The sequence below is a fragment of the Fusarium keratoplasticum genome, chromosome 5 (genome assembly GCF_025433545.1).
Source record: "Fusarium keratoplasticum isolate Fu6.1 chromosome 5, whole genome shotgun sequence".
NCBI classification, from domain to species: domain Eukaryota; kingdom Fungi; phylum Ascomycota; class Sordariomycetes; order Hypocreales; family Nectriaceae; genus Fusarium; species Fusarium keratoplasticum.
The window spans coordinates 1,431,941-1,454,116 of record NC_070533.1 but is presented as its reverse complement, the minus strand read 5'-3'; the positions used below and the strand labels follow the sequence as shown (position 1 = coordinate 1,454,116).

The window sequence follows — 22,176 nt, the reverse complement described above, 5'->3', positions numbered from 1 at the left end:
GACCAGGGACAGATCCGTAACGGCAACCGCAATCACCGTTGAGGTTAATGAGGTGGTGCCCGTGAGTGACAACAGCGTGTGGAGGCAGAACATGTCCCTAATAATTGATCCATCCATCGCTCAGGTACCCGACCCGACCAGCAGACCCAGGGACAAGGCCTGGCACCAGCCCCATGCCGCCATAATCCATAATCACCCACTGAGGCTTCCATTCCCGTCTCACCCGGTCTCATCAGGGGCATCGCTGGACAAACTCAACACGGGCATGCATCCATGGGCGGCCGAAAATAGATGGATGACAACACAATTGAGCGCCAGTTTGGTTTCACCAGAGAAGATCTGGACTACGGGAATTCCTACGCAAGGCTAATCGATTCATGTCCCAGAAACCTTGTCCTGTGTCCATGCATCGTTGGGAGTTAAAAGCGCCATCTGGTTGACCGTTCAATAGTCACCTCGGCCTCCCTCTTTGGGAACCGGTTTCAGTCATCATCAGAGAGGAAGGTGTCATACGACGACGTCAACAGAACGACGAGCAATTCTTATTTTGGCCTTCGAGTTCGCATTCAGCCTTCCGCCTGCGTTCTCTCCAGTCTGACTACCAATGCAAACACCCAGGTTCGCATTCGTGGCCAGGCTATGCCATCGCGGCGCAGCCTCTCGTGTCGGCCCCGGCAGGCGTCATCCACCTATAAATGGGTGTATTTTGAGGCACTCGTGACTGCAGGCCACGCAATGGAGTCGGATGAAGTCATACGCGGTGCATATGCCCGCAGAACCCGAGCTTCGGTGGATAAGGCTTCTATCTGAGGATCTAACTTAGGCGATGGTACTTCTTGCCTACCTGTGCGATTCTTGCTGGGCCCATCTTGAGCCTTCGTGACTACCCTACAGCCTCGGCGAGGCTCAACACGAGCAGGTCATACTGGGTTGTTTGCGTGCCAATCGACCTTCCGAGGACACTTGAAACCCAGACGCATGGCCTAGGAACTCGCGAATGTGGCCATGATAGTCATGGACTTTGGCACAGGGCACAATTGATCCACCATGTTGACGCCCATGACTGTCGTGTCGTTCGGTTCACGATGCTAAGACTTCACCCCACAACAATCACAATCACCACCCGTGAGCTAAGTGACAGCGAGCGCCGTAGTCGATACAGGAAACACCTCAGGCATTCCTGTCGGGTTGGGAAGAGGTTGGACGGGGCCAGTTCGCCCATACAAGATGCTGTCCCAAGTGGCGAGCCTCACACGCGTCAAGCAAACCCGGCTCGAAAGGCGAACCAACCGACAACTTTGATTACGCGCGACATCACCCGTAACGACGACGAGCCAAGGTCACCAGCGCCATCCCTCGACGAAGAGAGTGAATTGGAAATCACATACACTACACCCGAGGAGCATATGACAGTATTTGACTCTGATACGATTGCACTGTTACACGCAGAGCTGCGCGCGTTGACACTTCGCACAAGGTCCACCATCGGTAAGCTGAGCAGGCGGCAACACTCAAGGCATAAGGATACAAGACTAACAGTTAGCAGGAACTGAAAGCACGCTGGAAGTAGAACATATATCCTCGCACAGGCGTCTCCACGACACGGAAGACAGCAGGGCTGAGCAGGACACTGGCAGCCAGGACAATGTGCAACTGCATCTAAGACCTCCAACGGCCCATGTGAGTGATATCCCAGCGATATTACTCTATGGGGATGAGCGTCTTGTGAGCCAACGCCTGCAGCCGCAATGCGTGGGATAGGCACACTGCTAGGTAGGGAGAGAAGGCATAATGAACTCACTGACATCAAAATCTAGCCCAGCCCCGGTCGATACAGCGCAGACGAGGAACGGAACAGCGAGCAGGATCAAGGCCCAATGAGGCCCGTGGTCGCGGCGAGAGACCCCGTAGCAACGACGTCACTTGTCGCAGGGGAGGAGTTGGACGCAACGGCTCCCAGGAGACAACTCCCAGTGTACAACGACCGTTTGCCCACTCGAGAGCAGCCACAAACGCCGAGAGAGTTACCAGAAGCCCGCCATCAGAGTCGGTTTGACGGCGTTTACACGGCGCCAGCTGGAGGGCGACGTCAAAGAGTTGAGGCACAGCAAACTCCATCTGCAGCTGGCAGAAGGGCGCGGGCCAGGCGCAATCGCAGCCCAACAGGACTGGACATCCCTGGGTTCCAAGGGCTCTACGGAGGAAACGAGAATGCCGACGATGACTGACTTGGTTAGGTCGAGAAGCAGCTTAGAAGAAGGATCGTGATCGTGATCTGTGATGAGGGCGTGAGAGGTTTGGAATTCAGATTAAACAGCGACATGGATGTAAATCATGTTAGGCGGGGAGAGAGCGGGACGAGACCGGGAAGATAGAATTTCTCATCTGCGGCCAGACCTGTTCCTGTACCATCAGTCGCATCACTACCAAAAACGTGCCGTTCAATTGCCGGTTTCCCAGGGATCCTTATGCGTGTTAGTCATGTGGTGAGTACATTGCTCGCTCTGGCAATCTGGGCTGGCGAACGGAGAGCGCCATTCCCCATCTCGGATAATCTGCTGTTGGCGCTCCGGAGAAGAAGCGGGAACCTGCGTCCCGCGGCAAGAAAAATTCCAGTCCAAGGGAGCCAAGTTGGAGGGTTGGCTGGCTGACTGATCCGATGAGGTGATGCGACTGAGGGTGAGGGGGGACAAGACGGGATGTGCTTGGCAACGTAGCAGAGCAGTACGTACCCGTCTGAGTCGGCTGCGGAAATACAAACTTCCAATGAGGTTCGGCAAGAGAAGCAATCAGAGTAAACTGACTCGGACTGGGCGGATTCGTGTGGATCTGGATGGGACGCTTCCTGGATTGGTGGATGGCCGACGGCGGACCTGACCTCCCCCCTCCTCTCACTCCAACTGGGCTCTCGGCTCGGTTTGGCGGGCGTGGGCTGGGCGTGGTGGGCTAGGCGTGATGGGTGTGGCACGGGGCAACTCAAAAAGCCAAGCCCAGCGTGCCCAGGGCGTTGACTATCCAACCAGACGGGTGTTCGGAGCATCCACGAGCCTCCTCACGCCTTGCTTCTGGCGCTATGCCCCTTACAGACATGGTAGGTCTGAGACCCTTAACAATTACGCAACCCGTAAGGGGACAAGCGCGGATTGGAGCTTTCCATTGAGAGATACGTACCTCGCGCTGCAAACTGCCTTAGCTCCGTGCTAGACCTCTTTTAGGGCCGGCAGGTTTGGAACCAGCGCGCCGATAAGCTGATGGCGTGCATACTGTGCGCTGACGGCCCGCACGGAGTCAGCTGCGGCGACCCGAGCCTTCCCCTTTTTCCTGTTAATGAGGTGCCTGAGAAAATGCGGCGCGGATATCTGCCGAAGGTACCACTACGCGGACTTCGCCGTTCGCGAAACCGCTCTACAGTGTCAACTCTTTTTTACCCCAGGTTGCTCTTTAACACCCATGCAGCCTCACTCCGATCTCCTGCAGCTGGAACCCAAGAGCCACTCACGCCCCTTCCTCTTGCTCTCACTCTCAGAGGTTCTTTTACCGTCCTCCCCTCGCATCCTTCTCGCACTTCTTATTCCTCCCTCTCCCATCCAACTTTTCTTCCTCCTCCATCTTCATCCAGTCTGACCTCCACCCACCTCAGGTCATCCTCCAAGTTCTCTTCGTCCTTGCCTCTTGGTCAAACCTCCATCACGACCCTTCGCTACCATCCTTGTCGCCTCACTCGTCGCGTACTCTCCCTCTTGTGCCTCTTGCTGGCCAACCCTTCCACATCTTCACTCCCTTCATCCCGTTACGTCTCCTATCGGGTTCTCCATCCCAAACGACCTTCTCAAACTCAATTGCAACCCTCGTCCTAGAGCTCCAGCTCCAGCAACGCGGGAGTCCATCACCAACAGCGTGTCTTGAATACGCAATAGATGGTTTGTGACAGCAGTGACTACTAACCTTTCAACCTCTCTCAGTTCCCCTACTACCAGAACGCTTTCAAAAATGGCGTACTTCAGTCCCCAATTCTCTTCCTCTCCCGTCCTTACCATGTCTCCTCAACCTGCCCACCAGTCTCTGGGCATGGCAAGCTTCGGACACCATCACCACACTCCACCTCGATTTGCCCCAATTCCCAGCCAATTTGCGGCATATCAGCCAGTCCGATCTGCTGGATCCGGCAAAAAGCGTTCCCGGGAAGAGGCTTCCGACAACCTCGAGCCTGATGTCAAGTCCCTGCCAGTCGAAGAGCCTGAAGAGGAATGGGTCTACGGCCCCGGCATGACCCTCATCAAGCCTAGCTCCCGCTACGTCACAGACGCGGGCACTCAGTCTGGCACCTGGGTTGAGGAGAAGAAGGCTGCCGAAGATGCTGCCATCAAGGAGGCTCGTTCTCTGATCAGAAACCCCAAGTTGCAGCGCGTCTCCCGTGCCCAGCTAGCCGGTCCTACAGCCAGCGCCAAGTCCCCCAGCAAGATCGACCTGAAGACTCCTTCCAATGAGGGACCTACCATCGACAACTTCACACTACACCTTGGCATCGGCTGGCGCAGGATCAGCGACGACGAGCACATCCAAGCAGCTGCTCGTGGCTGGGCGCGTTTCATCGAGAACCACTTCCCCGTCTCCAACGCCCGCATTCTCCTTGAGAGCAACGGCCTCCAGTCCTACCTCGTGGAGGCCAATGAAGGCTTCTTCCTCTTTGCCGAAAACCTCCGCCAGGGCCAACTCGTCAGCCAAACTGCTGAGGGCGCACTCCAAAATCTTCAGTGCTCGCCACCCCGATTCGACGGGATGGAGACTCTTTCAGCAGCTGAATCTCCTCGACCAGTCAGCGCCAGCCCTGAGCCTGACATGGACATGAAAATGGACTAGGGCAACCTCGCCCGGGAACCTTTCGATTTTTGCGATAATTTTTGTTTCTTTTTCTCTCTGCAATCTACTCGGAGTTACGTGGGTTTGCCATGCTTGGGACTGGGTTAGGAATGGGAAAGGTGCCTTGGTATCGACAGGGTCGAAAAGGCTACCGGGAGCGACAGCCATAGACAAGGATCGTCATGGCTCTGTATCATTGAATGCGACTTACATCATTACAATTTGAAACAATGAATTATTCCGAAAATGTCTGCAACGCTGTCTACCTAGGTGATTGATAATATTGGCGAAAAGCCCGTCTCTCGTATTCATTGAGCCGCGCTGAGTAACCCCCACTCGACGCGTTGATGATTGGCGTGGGATTCGCGGCCTCAACGCGACACTGTCAGCCATTTAGCAGCGTCATCGGAAGCAACATGGCCCGATAATGGAAGGTGATGAGCCAGGCACAGGAAGATGGCCGAGACGAGTCTGGACTGGAGCCAATTTGACTGATGGGACCAGAGCAAGTGGCAGGATTTCTGAGAGAATATTCTGTGACGGATAATTGGTTGGGCCTCATGGCGTGGGTCGGACTGTTGCCAGGGCGGGCATGCGTCGGAAGGAAATTCAGCAAGCCCGGTTCGGACTCGGAGGACTGATCTGTCACCCGTATCTCTTTGATTGCCTCTTTCTCTTATTATCCGGGGCCGGGTTGATGTTCCTGGTAACAAATAGTTGGCTCTTGTATGAATGCAAGGGACCTTGGCTGGCCGCTAGCTTGTGTGGAGATGGATGCTACGGTCCTGGTCTGCTGTTAGCACAATGGCACTATGAGTTGTGAGTGACAAGAAGTTCAAGATGAAATGTTGTATATGCAATTGAGCATAGACTTTGAATAAATTTATACATACAAATTATGTAACGCTCCTTTAAACTGCTGCCTCTTGTCGATTGGAAGCCTATCCGGAAAAGGTTCAGGGGAAAAAGCATGCCCCCCAACCTCCTCACGGCCAATGTCCCTCCCCAGAGTAGCAGATAGGTGGCGACGCTCAAGGTACTTCGCTTAGCCCCCTTTCCAGGCCTGCGTTTCCCTTCTGGCAAGGTACCTTGGCTGAGAAGGCCTATTGTCTAGGTAGCAGGAATACCTAGCCCGATATCTACACCGACGACGAACGAACCTTTGGCCGGCGTCATTCAGTTACGTATCGACGGCTTGGTTACAGAGTCTACTTTACTCTACCGGAGCACTCCTCGCAACATCCCATCAAGATTTCAATACATTCCATTGCCAAACACACACAAGTCCACTCGCTTTCCTCATCCATCAAACAGAACAAACCGCATCTTGCCGGCTGCAGTAGAAGGGGGACCCATCCCAATCCAATCCATCTTCTCTCTCCAACCATGTCGAGCGCAAATCAGCTCTTTCTCCTCTCGGACCACGTCAAGCTCTCGCTGCTCGAGAGGCAGCGCGCAAAGAGTCTCAACATCGAAGGCGACTCGCAGGATGGACATATTTCTCGCTCTCTTGATCAGTTCCGCGACGGCCTGGCCGCTCTCCGCGAGGAGGAGCAGCGGCTGAGCGAAGCCGGCGATGCGACGTACGTTTCTCAAGCCTCTTGCGTGTATGGTTTCAAAGGCCAACTGACACTTTATATAGCGGCGCCTCAGACCTCTCCGAGTCCATCTCAACACTCCAGAAGCAGTTCGACGACCTCACGACCCAGTTCCAAGGCCAACCTTCGTCCTCGGCCGCCGCGACCGTCTCGCACCCCAACTCGGAGGAGCTCGCCGACGACTTTGCCCACGCGGCCTCGACGTCGCCCAACTCGCGCAAGTCCAAGACGGTCCGCTTCACCGACACACCCTCCTCCCCCTCCGCCGAGCTCTTTGGCCCTTACCGCGATGACCCCTCCGACTCGGCCGGATACCAGGACCAGGCGGCGGAGATGAGCAATCAGCAGATCCACGAGTATCACAACCAGATTCTCGAGCAGCAGGATGAGCAGCTCGATCGCCTTGGCGAGTCTATCGGCCGCCAGCGGGAGCTCAGCATGCAGATTGGAGATGAGCTTGACAGTCACGTTGCCATGCTCGATGAGGTTGAAGGCGTTACGGACCGACACCAGAGCCGTCTGGATCGCGCGAGCCGGACCCTCGGCAAGGTGGCTCGTGGGGCGAGCGAGAACAAGCAGATGACGACCATTGTGGTTCTCATCATCATCCTCGTGCTCCTCATTGCCATCTTGAAATAGTTTCTTTTCTTCACTTCTCTAAAGAGACAGCGGGCGTCGCGCATTGGTTGGCGTTTTTGGGAGTTATTCAGGCTTGGGGCGTCGTTCAAGGTATATGATATCGTCGTTTTTGTTTATCAAGAATTCGGCAGGGCAACGAGTAGACAGACAAAGGCTCCGTTAAGATCATTTGTATATATGTCCGCGGAACCTATTCTCGCTACAATTTAGTGGAATTCTGTATCAGGCTGGGATTGTCATCATGGTGTGGTATCATTCTCTCAATTTCAAAGCTGTTTCATCCTCGATATAGCTAGCAGTCTGGACGGTTCCTCCTTCAAGGCCCAGAAACAGACAGCAACGGTTCATCGAATCACGTCCCCTTCCTTGTCGATCCCTTCCAGCCCCTCGAGTATGTCACTTCCTCCAAGCATGCCACTGCCACCCACTGTTGCCCCTTTTTCGCTCGACCACACTTCGTGAAACTTGATGCTCTTGTCGCTTGATGCAACGATAATGCTTCCCTCTTGAAATCCTCCATCTCGTTGTACGTCACTGTCAGATGCAGGCCCCCGAGGATATGGAACGGCGTAGAGAGCTCTCAACTCGCCCTCCCAAGGTATCGCTGCCACCTGCTTACACTCTGGCCAGCTGAAGACGCTGATCCGGTAAGGATGATCCGGCTGGGCATAGCCAAACGTGGCTACAATCTCTCGTCGAGTTGTACTCCAGATGAGCGAGGTCACTTGAGCTGACACGGCAATGGTTGCCAGAGCCGCCCCTGATGTCGTATGGTAGAAGTGGATGCATTTGTTATTGGAGCCACCACTTGTGGCGACCAAACCGCGTCTCCAGGGGCAGAAAGCAATGGCTTTGACGGCAGCATCGTGATCCCAGTGGTGTCTCTCGGCCCCAGGCCCAAGATATCGGACTGCGTCGCTCGAGTTTGGAAGCGGTCGCATCTCAGCCGCAATTGGTGATTCAGACGCATCTTCCGTCCCTGAAACGTCTTGTGGAGAATAAAATGGCCGTGTAACTCTTGTCTCAATACCGCCGTAGGGGCTGAGGGCCTCAAATCTCCCTTGATATCCATTTTCTGACCGAGCAGATTCCGTTCGACGCTGCCCAAGAACATGGTCCACCTCAAAAAGGCAGCAGAGGTTGTCATTCCCTCCGGTGGCAAAGAGTCTCCCGTCGGACGACCAGGCGAGGCCACATATCTGCTGGCAATGGATGTTGCTAATCTTGGCCATGAGAGTGACTGCTCCTGGCCAAGTATCTCTGGAAACTTCCCAGTTCATTGGCCATTCCACTATGTAATAGTAGACGTTGCCTACCTCATCACCGACCACCAGATCCTCAGTTTGAACGGGGACTCCTGGATTAAGAGGATTCTTTGATGGTCGCAGTGTGCAAACCGGACGCCAGCTCACACAGGAAATGGGAAATGGCTGCCGGACCTCGAAACGGGGTAATCCGTCAAATAGGGACTTCAGAACCACAGAGCCATCTGAGTGGCCGATTCCAAGAACGGCCCTGGTTCCTTGGGCAGACGAGAATGACACTGAGCTTAGCCAAGTGCCAGCTTGAGCCCCATGAATCATGTGTACACCTCCGGCCTCGGACCATGCGTAAAGCAAGTTGCTCAGGCAGACCACAAGAGTGTGTGATGTAGGTGAATATGCCAACGGAGAGCAGTAGAAGTCATCTTTGAGGTTTGGCGCATCGAGGACCCTGTGGCTCTGTCAGATCGTTATTGGGTTAGACGATATGATGATTCACTGACCTGAATGGAGCAGCAGGGAGAAGACGTTTCTTTGCTTGTCTCGGAGGAACTGCTCTGGTCAGTTACGTCCGGTCAGAAGGGCCAGACACACGACATACTATTGAATTGCTCCTTATTTGACCATTTGCACCCATCCCAAATAGTTCGGCCTTCTTCTAGATCCAATACTCGACCCACGATTGGACTTCGTGGTATTGGCCGGCTCTGGCAGAAGTCGAGCACTTTGCGAATACGGTCAAGGTCCAAGGCAGAAGCGACACGGCCCTCATGCTTCTCTTTTTCGACCGATGTGTTTACCAAGCTTTCTTGGAAAGGGGTCGGAAATATGCGAGCGTTTGTTCCACGTTGAAGGAGGTGTCCTTGCCCGTCGTCAACGGCGATTGCGCTGGGTACGAGGCCACCAACTGACTAGATGGCGCCCACGCTGACTTGTCTTTCTCCTCCCCGGTTTTGTGGGAGTTGACTAAGAGCTGTACCTGGACATCAAGGATCAGCTTGGGGCGCTCTATCAATTTTGTGCCTGACAAACCTCGATTGACAACACTCTCGTCAACTCGAAAAGGAAACCGTTGGTCAGGAGTCAAGGCTCTACGACGAAGAGCAAAGGGATCTGCGGATGCTTGCTTGCTTCTTGTCAACCTCTCTTCGGTTGAGAGATCTTGGCTTTCCTTCTTGGTTCGATATCTTTCGGCGACAGGGGACGCATGATCGCGCTTCGGGACGTATCTGTCTAGTTTCCGTCGATTCGGATCGAATCGTTTGTCTTGAAGGGGCAGGGAGTTGGCGTCTTTCGCGTAGATGAAAGGGGAAATACCGTCGAGATTTTCGCCTGGACGGGCTCGCTGAGGTGTCTTTGGGGTGGGAAAGTAACTCTGCCGGTGCTTCGATACTGGTGTTCTGGGCTCCCCGTCTTCGAGTCCCGAGTCTGCTGCAGCTTCCCAGGAGCCCGACCCATCGAAGTTCAGGAGGCACGTCGACTTGCGTGGCCTCGAAGTCTCAGGGGAGTTCTCTCTCGAGGCGTAGCCCGAATCTGCAGGGCTGTGTGGCTTGGGTGGTGAGTCGTAACTTTGTCCATATACCCTTGAACGGCGAGGTAGCCGTAGCATCATGCTATTGGAAATCATGTGTCAGAAGCTGCCGATGGTCGAAGCCCCGTGGGGATGTGCTCCTCCCAAGGCGTCACAGAGCTTGCAGTCGGAGGATTAACGTCTTTGTTGTCAAGAAAATAAAAGAACGAATGTACTGATATGCAATTACCTTGGCGAATGATGATACAACAGCGAGCACCTTTGCAGGCAGCGAGCTTCCTACCTTGGTCTATGATGGGGGTATGGATGCTTGTCGGCGAGTCTTGTAGGGAGAATGTGTTATAGGAGGACGGCGATGTTGTAAGGGGAAGGAGTCACACTGAGAAATTTGGGTGACACGTGAATCCATGCATCGCAACTTATTAATAGCTTTAAAGCGAGATGAAAGGTGCGATGCTGTTTCCTGCGCCTGCCTCCGTTGATCTCTATGTATCTGCAAATGCACTCTCTTCATAGCCAGGAATAGGAAATATTCCATATAGCTACAACAAATCACAGGTAATTAAAATACGAAAACCGGAGGTATGAACATCTATAAATGTGGATGATATATGTACATGAGCCATAACTCGTTGAACATCACCATGAGCTCACACTCTGAGTTTTCCTGAAACCCGACTCGAAAGTCCATAAATCTCATCAACAGATGGCCCAGAGCACGCATGCAAAAAGAAGAAGAACTATGTACATTTGAAGAAAGCTTGAAGCAGGTTTTTCTAGCTCTGACATCCAGAGGCAATGTTGGCGTACTGGGAGTCTGGGTACTGGAGCCAGTTCTCCGTCTTGTCCAGAGATCCCAGAGACTTGAAGCTGGTGCCGATGAGCGAGTCGTCGCCCGTCTTGTCGCCGGAAGCCTCCCAGAACATGCTGCCACCGAGGCCGAGCTTCTGCAGGTAAGACACCTTGTTCTGGACAACCTGGGGCGTGTCAAAGGTGATGAGCTCCTGTGTGTTGGCGTCGTAGCTGTAGGCAGCCTGAGCAGTCTCGTCATACTTGAGCTCGGCTCCGGACTTAGGGAGCACCTTGTAGTCCCAGACACCCTGCTCCCAGCTTCCCTGGCCGATTCCGGTGTAGGACTCGCCGATGCCAGTGGTGCTCTCGAACGAGCGGCCGTAGATGGGCATGCCGAGGACGAGCTTCTCTGCGGGGACACCGCCATTGATGTAAGCCTTGACAGCATCATCGGTGTTAAAGGGAGTGGCCTTGGCGATTGCAGAGTTGGCGTACAGGTTGGCGCTGTGACCGCTGGTGGTATCCCAAGAGCCAGCGTAGTCATAGGCCATTAGGTTAACGTGGTCGACGACTTGGCCAATCTTGTCAAGGTGAAGCTTTTCATAGTTGGTAGCGCCAGCAGGGGCAGCGATGGACAACTGGAAGTGATGGCCAGGAGCATGCTGCTGAGCATAAGAGTCGAGTTCGTCCCGAACAGCCTGGAGAAGCAGGTCAAAGTTGGCAGATTCCGTCTCGTCCTTGGGGTACTCCCAGTCGACATCGATACCGTCAAAGCCCCAGTCCTTCATCAAAGTTACGGCAGACTTGGCGAATGTAGCACGGGTCTCGGGGGCGCTGGCAGCAGCAGGGAAGTTGGTAGACCAGGACCACCCACCAATAGAGAGCATAACCTTGAGTTGGCGGTTGGCCTTCTTCAGGAGGTAGAGTTGCTTGATACATCCATAGGCATTGGTACCCTGTTCGTCCCAGGCTACGTCCAAACGTCAGTTGCGGGAACACAAATAGGTTAGGAAGAACTCACAGTCGCCCTCATAGTGCTTCTCGAGGTCGGCGTAGCTGTCTCCAGTGTAACTGAGGGTCGAATTAGTACTGCAGCTTGCAGTATGAACTCATTGTGACTTACACAGTTCCGTCGGCCTTGACATTCATAAAGGAGTAGAGCACATGGGAGATCTGGGAAGCCTGGAGGTCCTTGGGCTGAAAGTTTCGCTGGTAGATGCCCCTGAAAAGAGTTAGAGAGAAGTGACGCTTGTTTCTAAAAAGTTCTACGAACCAGTTCACAAAGTAGACGGAGTTAGCATAGCCATTGGAGACAGCAGTGGCACGGGATGAAGTGGCGATGGGTCTCGCAAAACCCAGAGTGGCTTGAAGCACAGCAATGATCGCTAGCGATCTGAACAAAAGAGTGAACATGGTCGACATGGTTCAAAGAAGGAAGGTATAGAAAAGAACGAAAAAAAAACAATGAATGAAGGGGTGAAGGAATGTGATGTGCAAGCGCCAGGCCGCAACAGAAAAGAATGGCTAGAGAAGGAAGTGAGTGTGCTTGGTGGGCATCTTCATCGAGGAGAGGACATGAGCATGATTTATATAATCTAGAGAGTTATAGGAGGCATGAATAGACATCTTCATGTTAGATCAGCTTACGTGTGGCGCGTAGAGCTATACAGGATTCAACCTTGTCGTGCCACCTCCGAACAGTGAGTGTATCATGTTGGCCCCATGCTTGAGCCCCATCATGAGCGTCCTTGGGATCAACCCGCAAGGCAAGGCTAGAGCCAGCTGATGCCAGTGCTTTGAGCAAGGCTTAGCTCGGCTTTGGGACGATCAGGGTCTGCAACGTTGCGCGCGGTTCTCCCTATCCTGGCCCATCTCGTCGACGGCGAGCCTATGGAAACAACCCGAATTCCCTTTTGGGGAGGTCGATTCTTCCTCAATGCTTTCTGTTTCATGGCCTCGTGGACTGACAAGGCAGTAGCCACGATCAGGATACCCAGATTACGCCTCCCATTCGCCTGGCTCTCCGAGCCAAGTCTAATTGAAACACAGATGGGGAGACAAAATGGACCAGGCTGAGGCTGAGGCTGTTTGTCGACCTTCCCTCCCGGTTATTTGGGAGGCATGAAGGACCAACAGGCGAAGCCGCCGGGCTTGGAGAGGTCGAGAGGCGTGATAGTGGCACGAGGTTCTTGGCCCGGGCGTTACTATCCCGGACCTGGTCTGTTCGTTGCGAGCAAGTAAGCGTCGAGGATCATCACAGATCCTTCGGAACCTCCATAAAGTGGTTCTATCCCCTGTTCATCTGAACTTTATAGGCATAGTTTGGGGGGGTATAGGAGGCATCCCACCGTCTGGTAGGATCGCAAAGGCTTTGTAAGTCGACCAACCACAGGCAAGGACGCCGATAGAAACGCGAAGGCATGATGTCGCAACATGGCTTCTCCATGATCGAGGAGGGCCATCAGAAGAATCGAACATCATGTAGGTCGATTTCTCAGGGGTTTGATGATGCCGGGAGGGACACTATGCCCTGCACATGCTACATCGAGGTAAGAAAAGAGCCGATGTCCAACCACTTGGCGAACAAAACTCCGGAATATGATATGCTTGTATGTTTGATCTTCAGGCTTGCCGTGGTTCATAGGGCTGCCGAAATGGCGGTCTCTATGTCAAAGTCTGACCTTGAGAGTCGATGATCTGGCTGACATGGACTCTACATGCGCTAACAGCATGTTCGCTTGAAACATGACTGTGCTGTACCTGCATGTTTCCGAGCCTTGAGGGTCAAAAGCTTCGCGGATTTACACAGGGATAACCTCCGCTGTCAAGCCGTCGCAACATGGCGAAAGGGGGTTCGCCACTCAGGTACGAGTTTCGCGCGAAGGAGCCATGTCATGACATGTGAGTCCGAGCTTGCGGATGTGCCTGATCCATCCCACGGGCCGAAGAGGGGAGGGGCAGTTTTGAAACAAAGGAGTATAATCGGGAGTGAGCCGATATCGATTATCCCCATGGTGTCGTGTGCCGCGGCGTGGAAACGTGGTACGGGCTTCGAGCGCCGTGGGGAGGATGAGATTGTCGTCAATCTCGCAGATCATGCGCCGCATGCCGGAGCGGGTGCTCAAGGTGAATGTCCCGGGGGCCTCCGGACCTCGCAATTTCGAAGCTATCTACGGGTGTGCACTGATCCATCATCGCTGTCTGACTGTGTTGGGTAAATTCATGTTTGGAGCCACAGCGGGGACTGTGTAAGTCGTTGTCGACTTGGCCACCGCACTGGAATATGTCAGGCCAACAAGAAGGCAGTGTTGGCATTGCTGTTGGTTTAAAAAAAGAAAAAAACCATTGAGCAAATGTAGGAATCGAGGTGGAGTTCGGTAGGTTGTCGGGATGAGAGGATATATTGTGAGGGATGGAGGTGCCGCCTCCCACATATTACCTAGGAGCCGTTTAGAGCCTTAGGAAAAGAACCCATCCATACTAAGGGAAATCACAAAAAATGTCATATAAATGGCGGATGACAAAGATTCTACATAACTACTCATACTTATCATCGCCAATAATGACTATGAAATAAAAACTTTCCGAGTTGAGATGGTACAAGTATCATGAGCGAGAGTCGTGGTGTTTGCTCCATTAAAAAGACATCACGCTACCCTACACAACCACGAGGAGTCGACTTTGGTTACGTCAACGTCTCACAGCTCCAACAGCAACAGCATTTCCAAGCACAAGCCTCGAACTGTCACAACACACACATCGCTGCGAAAACCAGATATTTCTGGCGCCTCGCAGAATGTCCAGCGTTAGTCACATGCCTCTCGACTAAAAGAGTCCTTGACTGATGCTGATACCAAAGGCTTCCAGCACGGCGTAGCCCGCACCGCGCGGACCCGAACTGAAGAGCAGCGCCAGCAGGATCAAGAAAAGATCCAAAAGTACCGGGCTCTCGAGGACCAGATCCGCCAGCAGGTCAGCTACGCTCGCGCATCATCTCCAACCAATTCTCACACTCGAAGCAGATCACCGACGGCAACTACGGCCCCGAGACGTTCCAGCTCACCTCGAAGCTCCTCCGCCTCAACCCGGAGTACTACACGATATGGAACGCCCGCAGGCGCTGCCTAATCTCTGGCTTATTGTCCAGACCCTCGGCTGGATCGTCGCCCTCGAGGGCGTCGCAGAGTTCTTTAGCGACCGGCACTCGTTCAGCCTCTTCCGCCGATTCGTCGCCCTCGTCCTCGACAGAGACCCCGCAACCCCCCAGCCCCCGGACAGCTGGGAGGAGTGGTACAACACCTGACGACGCCGCTGCTGGCAAGGATGCCGAGACTGTGCGCGCCGAGCTGGGCTTCACCGTGCCCCTGCTCATGGAGTTTCCAAAGTGCTACTGGATATGGAACTACAGGCTGTGGATTCTGGACCAGGCAACAGAGAGGTTCGACAAGCCTGTGGCTCGGCGCATCTGGGAGGAGGAGCTCGGCCTCGTCAGTAAGATGCTGACCAAGGATCGACGCAACTTTCACGCCTGGGGCTATCGTCGCCATGTTGTTGCGCAACTCGAGAGCTCCGTCTTGAGCGGAAAGAGTCTGGCCGAGCCCGAGTTCGAGTACACGACCAAAAAGATACACGAGGATCTCTCCAACTTTTCGGCGTGGCATAACCGCAGCCAGATCATCGCGAGACTCCTCGATGAGCGCAAAGCAGACGACAAAACTCGCAAAGAGTTCCTAGACAAAGGTATGTTGCCCTGAACCCTCTTCTCCTTCGTATGCTCATGTAACTCCAGAACTCGACCTTGTTCGCGATGCGCTCAATGTAGGACCCGAAGACCAATCTCTCTGGTACTACCACCAATTCCTAGTATTGAACCTGGCCGACCCCGCCGGAAGCCGTCAGATAGCCCCAAGCCTGACGGTAGACCAGCGCAAATCGTACATCGACCGTGAAGTGACCGACATCAAGGATCTACTAGAGGACTACGACGACATCAAGTGGATCTATGAGGCACTAATTGAATACGCAGTCGCCCTGAATCAACTAACTGGCCAGTCGCCGGAATCAGAATATAAAAACGACGTAGCGTCTTGGTTAGCAAAGCTCAGAGAACTAGACCCTATGCGAAACGGAAGATGGGCGGATCTGGCGAAGCAGCTTGGTCTCTCGTAGGGCAACATCTGGAATCTCAAATAGCCTAATAACACCGTGAAACATAGAAACATTACGCCGGGCAGAAGCCGGCGAGAGAATTGAGTTGTATGACACTCACCTGCGAAAAGCCTAGAATCACAGGGTATAATCTACAGTGTCCGAAGCAAGATATAGTCCCTGGGGTATCAATGTCGCTCGTCAAGCCAAAAAGCAACCAACATGGCAATGCATCGTCCTAGCACAGCAAACAGGGCTCACATGGGCCGTCTAAAACCTTCGCCCCCTGCCTCGTCCTCTTCCTCTACCGCGACCACGACCACGACCACGACCACGACCTCCACGACCAGAACCCCGGCCTCTAGCTGGGATATCACCATCGCTCTCTGAACCGAAGCCCGAGCTGCTCATCAGACTCTGCTCTTCCTCTGAGTCCGATTCACCAATTCTGACAACGGTGGGTTGGCTAGGTGGCTTTAGCGAGAGCGGCGGCGAGGGACTGCGTGGACTGTCATGGGCTGAAGATGCCATAGAATGTGACCCTCCTCCCCTGTACTCATCCTCAGAGCCGGTATCGATGTGGGCAGATTCCGCTGTCGACTGCTGTGCCTGCTCCGGCTCGTCCACCACCTCTTCCATTACCTCATCCACAACGTCCGGTGTGGCCTTAGAGCGTGTACCAGGGGTTACGGAAACAGACGGGGAGGCAGTTGTGCCACCAGAGCTTGGGCGAGCCTTGCGCTTCCCAATCCTGAACTTCTTCCCCTTGAGCGCCATGCGCTCGGCCATGGACAAGAATTGCGTACCACTCGAACTAGGAACCGTGGGTGTCGACTCCGGCTCCGGCTCAGCAACCTCGGGACGTCGTGTTCGGCGGGCACTTCTCGAGGCACGATCTTCACCCTTGCTTGGTGTATGCTCGCCATGGCCATCGTCAGATAGCTCAACAGCCACTGATGCAGCAGCAATGGTTGTCACACCCGACTTCCTAGGTCTTCCTCGTCGTCGCGGCTGGGGAGGTTCTGCCACGACCTCAGGAGTGTCGGTAGCGAGCTGAGCTTCAAGCTCGCCAACCATCCTCTCATGCTCCTCATCGCTGTTGGCTTCGACGTCGACAGTTCCCTGAACGGTTTCCTGGGCAGCGTCTTCAGCGATCTCGCTCGGTTCGTCCGCAACAGTGACCTGAGATAGATGCGACTTCCTAGGCCGACCTTTAGGCCAACCCCTTGGTCTACCCCTTGGTCTACCTCTTGGCTTCTTCGCTGATGAAGTTGGCGTCGCTTGTGGTGGCGAGTCCTGGTGAGGAGACGTATTCTTCGGAGGACGACCACGCCTCTTGGGGACCTTGACCTCAGATGGAGACATGGTGGAAGTCTCCGTTTCGTCCATTTCGATCGAAGGAGCAGGCTTGTCATTATTAGTGGAGGGCGTCCCGAACAGAGCACGCACTGCATCGGCAGCTAGGTCCACGGCAGTCTTTCCATTCGTCGATGCTCCCTTAGGTGATCGAGCCTTGGGTTGGTGGCTGTGGTCTTCTTCGAACTCGTCAGAATCAACCTCCTCCTCCACGTAGGACGCTATGGGCTTGGCGTGTCGGAGTAAAGGCTCGTTGGCGTCGAACCGAGGCATCGTCATCTTCCTAGGTGGTGGCTCGGACTGATCTTCTTGGCCTGGTTCTGCCGTTCCTTCACTCTGTGGCTCGGTTTGGCTCTGGTCAGTTTGACCTGGCTCATGCATGGCCGCCTCAGGGGCAGTTGGTCCACCGAACAATGCAGGATCCATGTTGTCTAGAGGATCTGCCTCAGCCGTAGGTCGAGGCTTCTTGTGGTGACTTTTGCCAACCACAAAATCTGGATCCTCATTCTCTCGTTTGGCCTTCCTCTTGGCGGCGCGAATGGACTTCTTGACAAATTCGGGGATATCCGGCTCAGAAGGTCGCATGGCCTCTTCGGAAGGCGCCTGAAAAGGGTCAAAGAGAATCTTGTCTGGCGTATCATCCTGTTCGTAGTATCCCATGCCGATGCGTTGTCGAGCCACCACAGAAGGATCGGGATAAAGCGATTCATCGGGATCTTCTGCCTGTGGCAAATCCATCGCGGGCATGGGTTCGTTAACTGGACCAGCAGCTCCGTCAGGGAAAGGAGGAAATTGCTCCTCGCCGGGTGCATCAACCATGACATGGTCACCCTGACCCAGAACGTGGCTTTGATCCCCGTATCCGTTCATGCCAGATGTATCAAGGCCTGCAGTATCATCCTGCATGGCCTGGTCGGTGATGTCTTGTGCCTTGGCATTATCTGCCTGCTCTCTCAACTTCTTCATCCGATTGCTGTCCTTGCTGCGACTCTCCTCTCCCGCGGCCTTGAGCCATGATAGGTTGTGTACTCGGAAGTCCACAAGCGCCTCCACACTCCGGTCATCAGCGATGGGGCGAGTGTCATGTCCCAGCAGGGTGTTCTTCGGCGTGTAAGGATCTGTGTTTCCTCCTCGTCGACAAGCGCCGCAGTTGCAGATACCTAGGCACTTGGGACATTGCCATTGTTCATCTTCGAGCACTTTCTGAGGCATCATATCGAAAGCTCGATAGAGTACGCCGTAGCAATATGCTTCAGTGCACCCTGGGTTCGTACACTGATGCACTCGGTAGGCGTAATCCTTGTGACAGCATACATGGCACCTGCGAAGCTCACCCTTCTTCTTCTTTCGCTTGTACTTCTTCTTAGGTTTGTCTTCGCTCTCTGGCTCTGACTCGCTCGGAGTGTTTTCGCGTTCTGGCTTAGTGATATCCTTCCAGGGCCGTCGTCGAAGAGCCTCCTGGCATATTTGTGCTACGGCCTTCCTGCCAGCTCGTTGCCGTGCGATCTCGAGGGGCTGTGGGGAAAACTCAAAGTCAACATAGCCATCATTCTTGATGACCATGGATCGCCAGGTTTCGTAGTTGTCGACAAGTTCGGACCAGGACCATTGCTCGCACCATTGCAGGCCAGAGAGGCATGCACATGATCGTCCCATAGCGTAGCATTCCATGCAGACATCATACGCATCTTCATCGCCATTGATCAGCATGCGAGTACAATGCTTGCATGTCAAGAATCGGTTGAAGATGTTGGATCGGCAATAAGAGCAGGTGATGCAGGAGTCGAACTCAATAAGCTCTACTTCCTTTTCCTTGAATGCAAACATTTCGTCTAGAAGAATTTCGGTAAAGAGACCAAAGAGTTTCTTGAAGTCGCCGGCGAGCTGCTTTGCTCGAGGCGAGCTTCGGACAATATCCTGGCCAAGCCCCATAAAGCTCATCTGGGTCATCTCTGCGTTCTCGTCCAGATGTTGAAGTTGGCGATAGTATTTTTCTAGAGTAAAGTAGATTATGGCTTTGTTCTTGTACTGCTCGTCGCGACAGACCAGTCGTGCTTTGGGCAGTGCTTCGTGAAGCGCAAGCTCCAGTGTTTCGGCTGTTGTTCGATTCCAGGCGACTTTCATTGTTCTTGTGCCTCGATTCCAAACTTGATGTGCCGCTAGGGGTGGGATGAGGATGAAGTCGCCAACTCTCTGCTCGACAACGTAGACATCAAAGGGGGCCTTCTTCCACGCATTTATCTGAGCAAAGTGTTTCTCGATCTCGATGTCATGCCCCAGCATCGAGAGAAAGTATTCGCGGACAACCTCGCGATCCTTGCTTTCGGTCATGAACCAAATCGAGCTGCCGGGTTTCTCGCCCCCCTCATCGCCTGACGCTTCCACCATGATATTTTGGCCCAGGGAGGCACACATTTCACGATGCGCCGGGGTGTAGGTACCTTCATGACCGACATAGCACATCAGGTTCTGGGCGCGCATCTCCTCGGGCAGACTGGACATCAGGTCGCCAGCAGAAGCTGCAGCTGCGTCATCGCGAAGGATGTCGTCTGTTTGCTGTCGCACTCCTCCAGCTTCGCTTGAATTCTCGTTCAGGTAGAAAAGATTCGGGTGGATGACTTTCTGCAGCGCATCGTGCCATTCAACAGGGCAGTCTATATCTTTGAGGTAGAGGCGTTGGCGTCGATCGTCGCGGAAGTTGCTCGGTGTCCATTGGTTTGTGAGTTGTCTCATTGACCGTAGATAATGTCCAGTTGTCATAGGAATGTCGCTACCAGCCGTGATATCTCGAACATTTTCCTCTGAGGAAACGGAGTGTCAGCGCAAGAGTGGTTAGGAGCCAAAGCAGGAGCACCTACGCTTCTTGTCATACGTCTTCTCGAACCACCCAGCATCAAAAAGCCACTTTGGGAGAACCTGGTCCCATCCATCAATGACCAAAGGCTTTCCACCAACGATGATGTGGATCAGAACGAGCTTCTCAAACTCTTGTTGCCCAAGGTTGCGAATCTGTGACCTCGAGACACGCTGAACCCACTTGAAGTTGGGGGTCCTGTCGACCAAGCCGTACAGATCCAGATCCGGTGGAATAGGATCGAACTTGGCTTGTGGATGAAGAGAGGTCGGCATCTTGTCGGATTTCTCGTTTGCGCTTCATGTGTATGACTATCGGCGTAGTGGGGCTCAGTTGACCAAGTCAACAGCTTCGTCAATCGGTTCGCGATTCCCGGCTGTCGTCAAGATTGAAGCAACTGTTGCACAGCCGCCCAACTCAGGCCACGCAGCCGTGTTTCCGGTAAGGTGAGCCCATTCGACGTGGCGAAGGTGATTGTTGTGACGGGTTGAATTGTTAGAGAAGGGGGCGAGGTTACAAATCTTATCGAGGTCGGGATGCGGAACGCGCTGAGCAGTCGCGCCGAAGCTCACCTGGAGAGTTCCAGGCTGTATTGAATGCGCAGCCAATCAAGAGTGATCGTGGATAGCAACGGCCAATGTCCTTACACGTGACGTACTATTTTTCGCGCCTCAGGTGGCTCATGCGCTTGCTCGGTTCGCTACGATGCTTGGCGCCATGATCCTGGTGCTTAAGTTTTGGATTTTTGGATCTTTGACTCTTGGATCTTGAGCTTCCATTTGGTTGGGATTGAGGCCCTTGCGCTGTCACAATTGGTTCTGGATTAAGTTTGGTGGTGAGTGCATGTAACTGCACATCAATTGCTACTCATGAGTTCTCACTATCCCTCTAGGTCTCGGTGAACCATGAGATTGAGTACATTGCCCCGGGCTTCCGCCTGGGCTCAATGCCAGGGCATTTCAAGGCGGACTACCAGGATTCCGAGGCAATTAAGTTCTCGGCCATCTTTAGTCCAAGTATCCGAGGTTTTGAGTCAACCATGGCACAACAACCAGCGAGCTGTTGGGTTCCACGAAGCGAAGCAGAGATCCTTACCTTTGGTAGCGGATGGTGCGGCATCACCACCTCCAACACCAGCCCCATACAGGCCACCTGAGAATGGAATTCTTGCCAAACTTCCAGCCTCATGGGTTCCTTATGCTGAACTCATTCGCCTTGACAAGCCTGCCGGAACCTACTATCTCTTCTTCCCATGCCTATTCTCTACACTCATGGCCGCTCCAATGGTGGCACCGATGGCAACACCAGGATCCGTCATCGGCACCTCACTCCTTTTCTTCTCAGGAGCTCTCATCATGCGAGGAGCAGGATGTACCATCAATGATCTCTGGGACCGAAACCTCGATCCTCATGTTGCACGGACTCGACTTCGACCAATTGCCCGCGGTGCGATCACTCCGTTCAAAGGGCTTGTCTATACCGGAGTCCAGCTTCTTGCAGGTCTAGGGATTTTGCTTCAATTCCCTCTCCCCTGTCTATTCTACGGCGTCCCCAGCTTGCTCTTGGTTGCGAGTTACCCCTTGGCCAAGAGAGTGACATACTACCCCCAGGCTGTTCTCGGACTGACCTTCTCATGGGGCGCCATCATGGGTTTCCCAGCCCTTGGAATCGATCTGTTGTCAAACACCCCCGCATTGACCGCCGCCGCCTGCCTCTACGCCTCAAACATTGCATGGACGGTGCTGTACGACATGATTTATGCTCACATGGACATCAAGGATGATGTCAAGGCAGGAATCAAGAGCATTGCCTTGAAGCACGACGCTGAGACCAAGCAAGTGTTGACGGGCTTGGCGGCTACACAGATTTCTCTGCTCGCCGCGGCTGGTTTTGCGGCTGGTGCTGGGCCAGCTTTCTTCATTGGAAGCTGTGGAGGAGCAATGGTCACACTTGGCGTCATGATCAAGCGAGTCAACCTCAAGAGTGTCAAGGATTGCTGGTGGTGGTTCATCAATGGCTGCTGGATCACAGGAGGAGTGATAAGTCTTGGCTTGGCTGCAGACTACGCAGTCAGGTACGTCCAAGAGCCTGAAGACGATACCAGGACGGAGCAGTGAGGCCATGTATAATATCCAA

The 22,176-nt window shown here is 53.8% G+C and overlaps 8 protein-coding genes across 8 annotated transcripts; 5 read left to right on the top strand and 3 right to left on the bottom strand.

The window, feature by feature from the left end:
• Nucleotides 1–1,085: 1,085 nt before the first annotated feature.
• Nucleotides 1,086–2,228, top strand: NCS57_00711600 (uncharacterized protein; the record flags this gene model as incomplete). The annotated part of the gene is made up of 3 exons (XM_053056979.1): nt 1,086–1,488; nt 1,547–1,680; nt 1,818–2,228. 3 exons carry the CDS (start codon nt 1,086–1,088, stop codon nt 2,226–2,228), a joined length of 948 nt encoding a protein of 315 aa, XP_052913174.1.
• A 1,762-nt stretch (nt 2,229–3,990) lies between these two features.
• On the top strand, nt 3,991–4,860 carry NCS57_00711500 (uncharacterized protein; the record flags this gene model as incomplete). Its single annotated transcript, XM_053056978.1, has 1 exon — nt 3,991–4,860. The coding sequence occupies one exon, from the start codon at nt 3,991–3,993 to the stop codon at nt 4,858–4,860; it is 870 nt and encodes a 289-aa protein (XP_052913173.1).
• Nucleotides 4,861–6,246: 1,386 nt separating this feature from the next.
• Nucleotides 6,247–7,097, top strand: NCS57_00711400 (uncharacterized protein; the record flags this gene model as incomplete). Its single annotated transcript, XM_053056977.1, has 2 exons — nt 6,247–6,443; nt 6,503–7,097. The coding sequence occupies 2 exons, from the start codon at nt 6,247–6,249 to the stop codon at nt 7,095–7,097; spliced, it is 792 nt and encodes a 263-aa protein (XP_052913172.1).
• A 344-nt stretch (nt 7,098–7,441) lies between these two features.
• Nucleotides 7,442–9,986, bottom strand: NCS57_00711300 (uncharacterized protein; the record flags this gene model as incomplete). Its single annotated transcript, XM_053056976.1, has 4 exons — nt 7,442–8,810; nt 8,863–8,911; nt 9,040–9,083; nt 9,160–9,986. 4 exons carry the CDS (start codon nt 9,984–9,986, stop codon nt 7,442–7,444), a joined length of 2,289 nt encoding a protein of 762 aa, XP_052913171.1.
• Nucleotides 9,987–10,666: 680 nt separating this feature from the next.
• Nucleotides 10,667–12,095, bottom strand: NCS57_00711200 (Chitinase; the record flags this gene model as incomplete). The annotated part of the gene is made up of 4 exons (XM_053056975.1): nt 10,667–11,652; nt 11,704–11,753; nt 11,806–11,904; nt 11,956–12,095. The coding sequence occupies 4 exons, from the start codon at nt 12,093–12,095 to the stop codon at nt 10,667–10,669; spliced, it is 1,275 nt and encodes a 424-aa protein (XP_052913170.1).
• A 1,809-nt stretch (nt 12,096–13,904) lies between these two features.
• NCS57_00711100 (Geranylgeranyl transferase type-2 subunit alpha) lies at nt 13,905–15,851 on the top strand (the record flags this gene model as incomplete). Its single annotated transcript, XM_053056974.1, has 4 exons — nt 14,395–14,487; nt 14,550–14,654; nt 14,705–15,422; nt 15,472–15,851. Exons 1-4 carry the CDS (start codon nt 14,479–14,481, stop codon nt 15,849–15,851), a joined length of 1,212 nt encoding a protein of 403 aa, XP_052913169.1. The 5' UTR covers nt 14,395–14,478.
• Nucleotides 15,852–16,100: 249 nt separating this feature from the next.
• Nucleotides 16,101–20,315, bottom strand: NCS57_00711000 (JmjC domain-containing protein; the record flags this gene model as incomplete). The annotated part of the gene is made up of 2 exons (XM_053056973.1): nt 16,101–19,987; nt 20,045–20,315. The coding sequence occupies 2 exons, from the start codon at nt 20,313–20,315 to the stop codon at nt 16,101–16,103; spliced, it is 4,158 nt and encodes a 1,385-aa protein (XP_052913168.1).
• Nucleotides 20,316–21,311: 996 nt separating this feature from the next.
• On the top strand, nt 21,312–22,157 carry NCS57_00710900 (uncharacterized protein; the record flags this gene model as incomplete). Its single annotated transcript, XM_053056972.1, has 1 exon — nt 21,312–22,157. One exon carries the CDS (start codon nt 21,312–21,314, stop codon nt 22,155–22,157), a length of 846 nt encoding a protein of 281 aa, XP_052913167.1.
• Between the last annotated feature and the right edge of the window lie 19 nt (nt 22,158–22,176).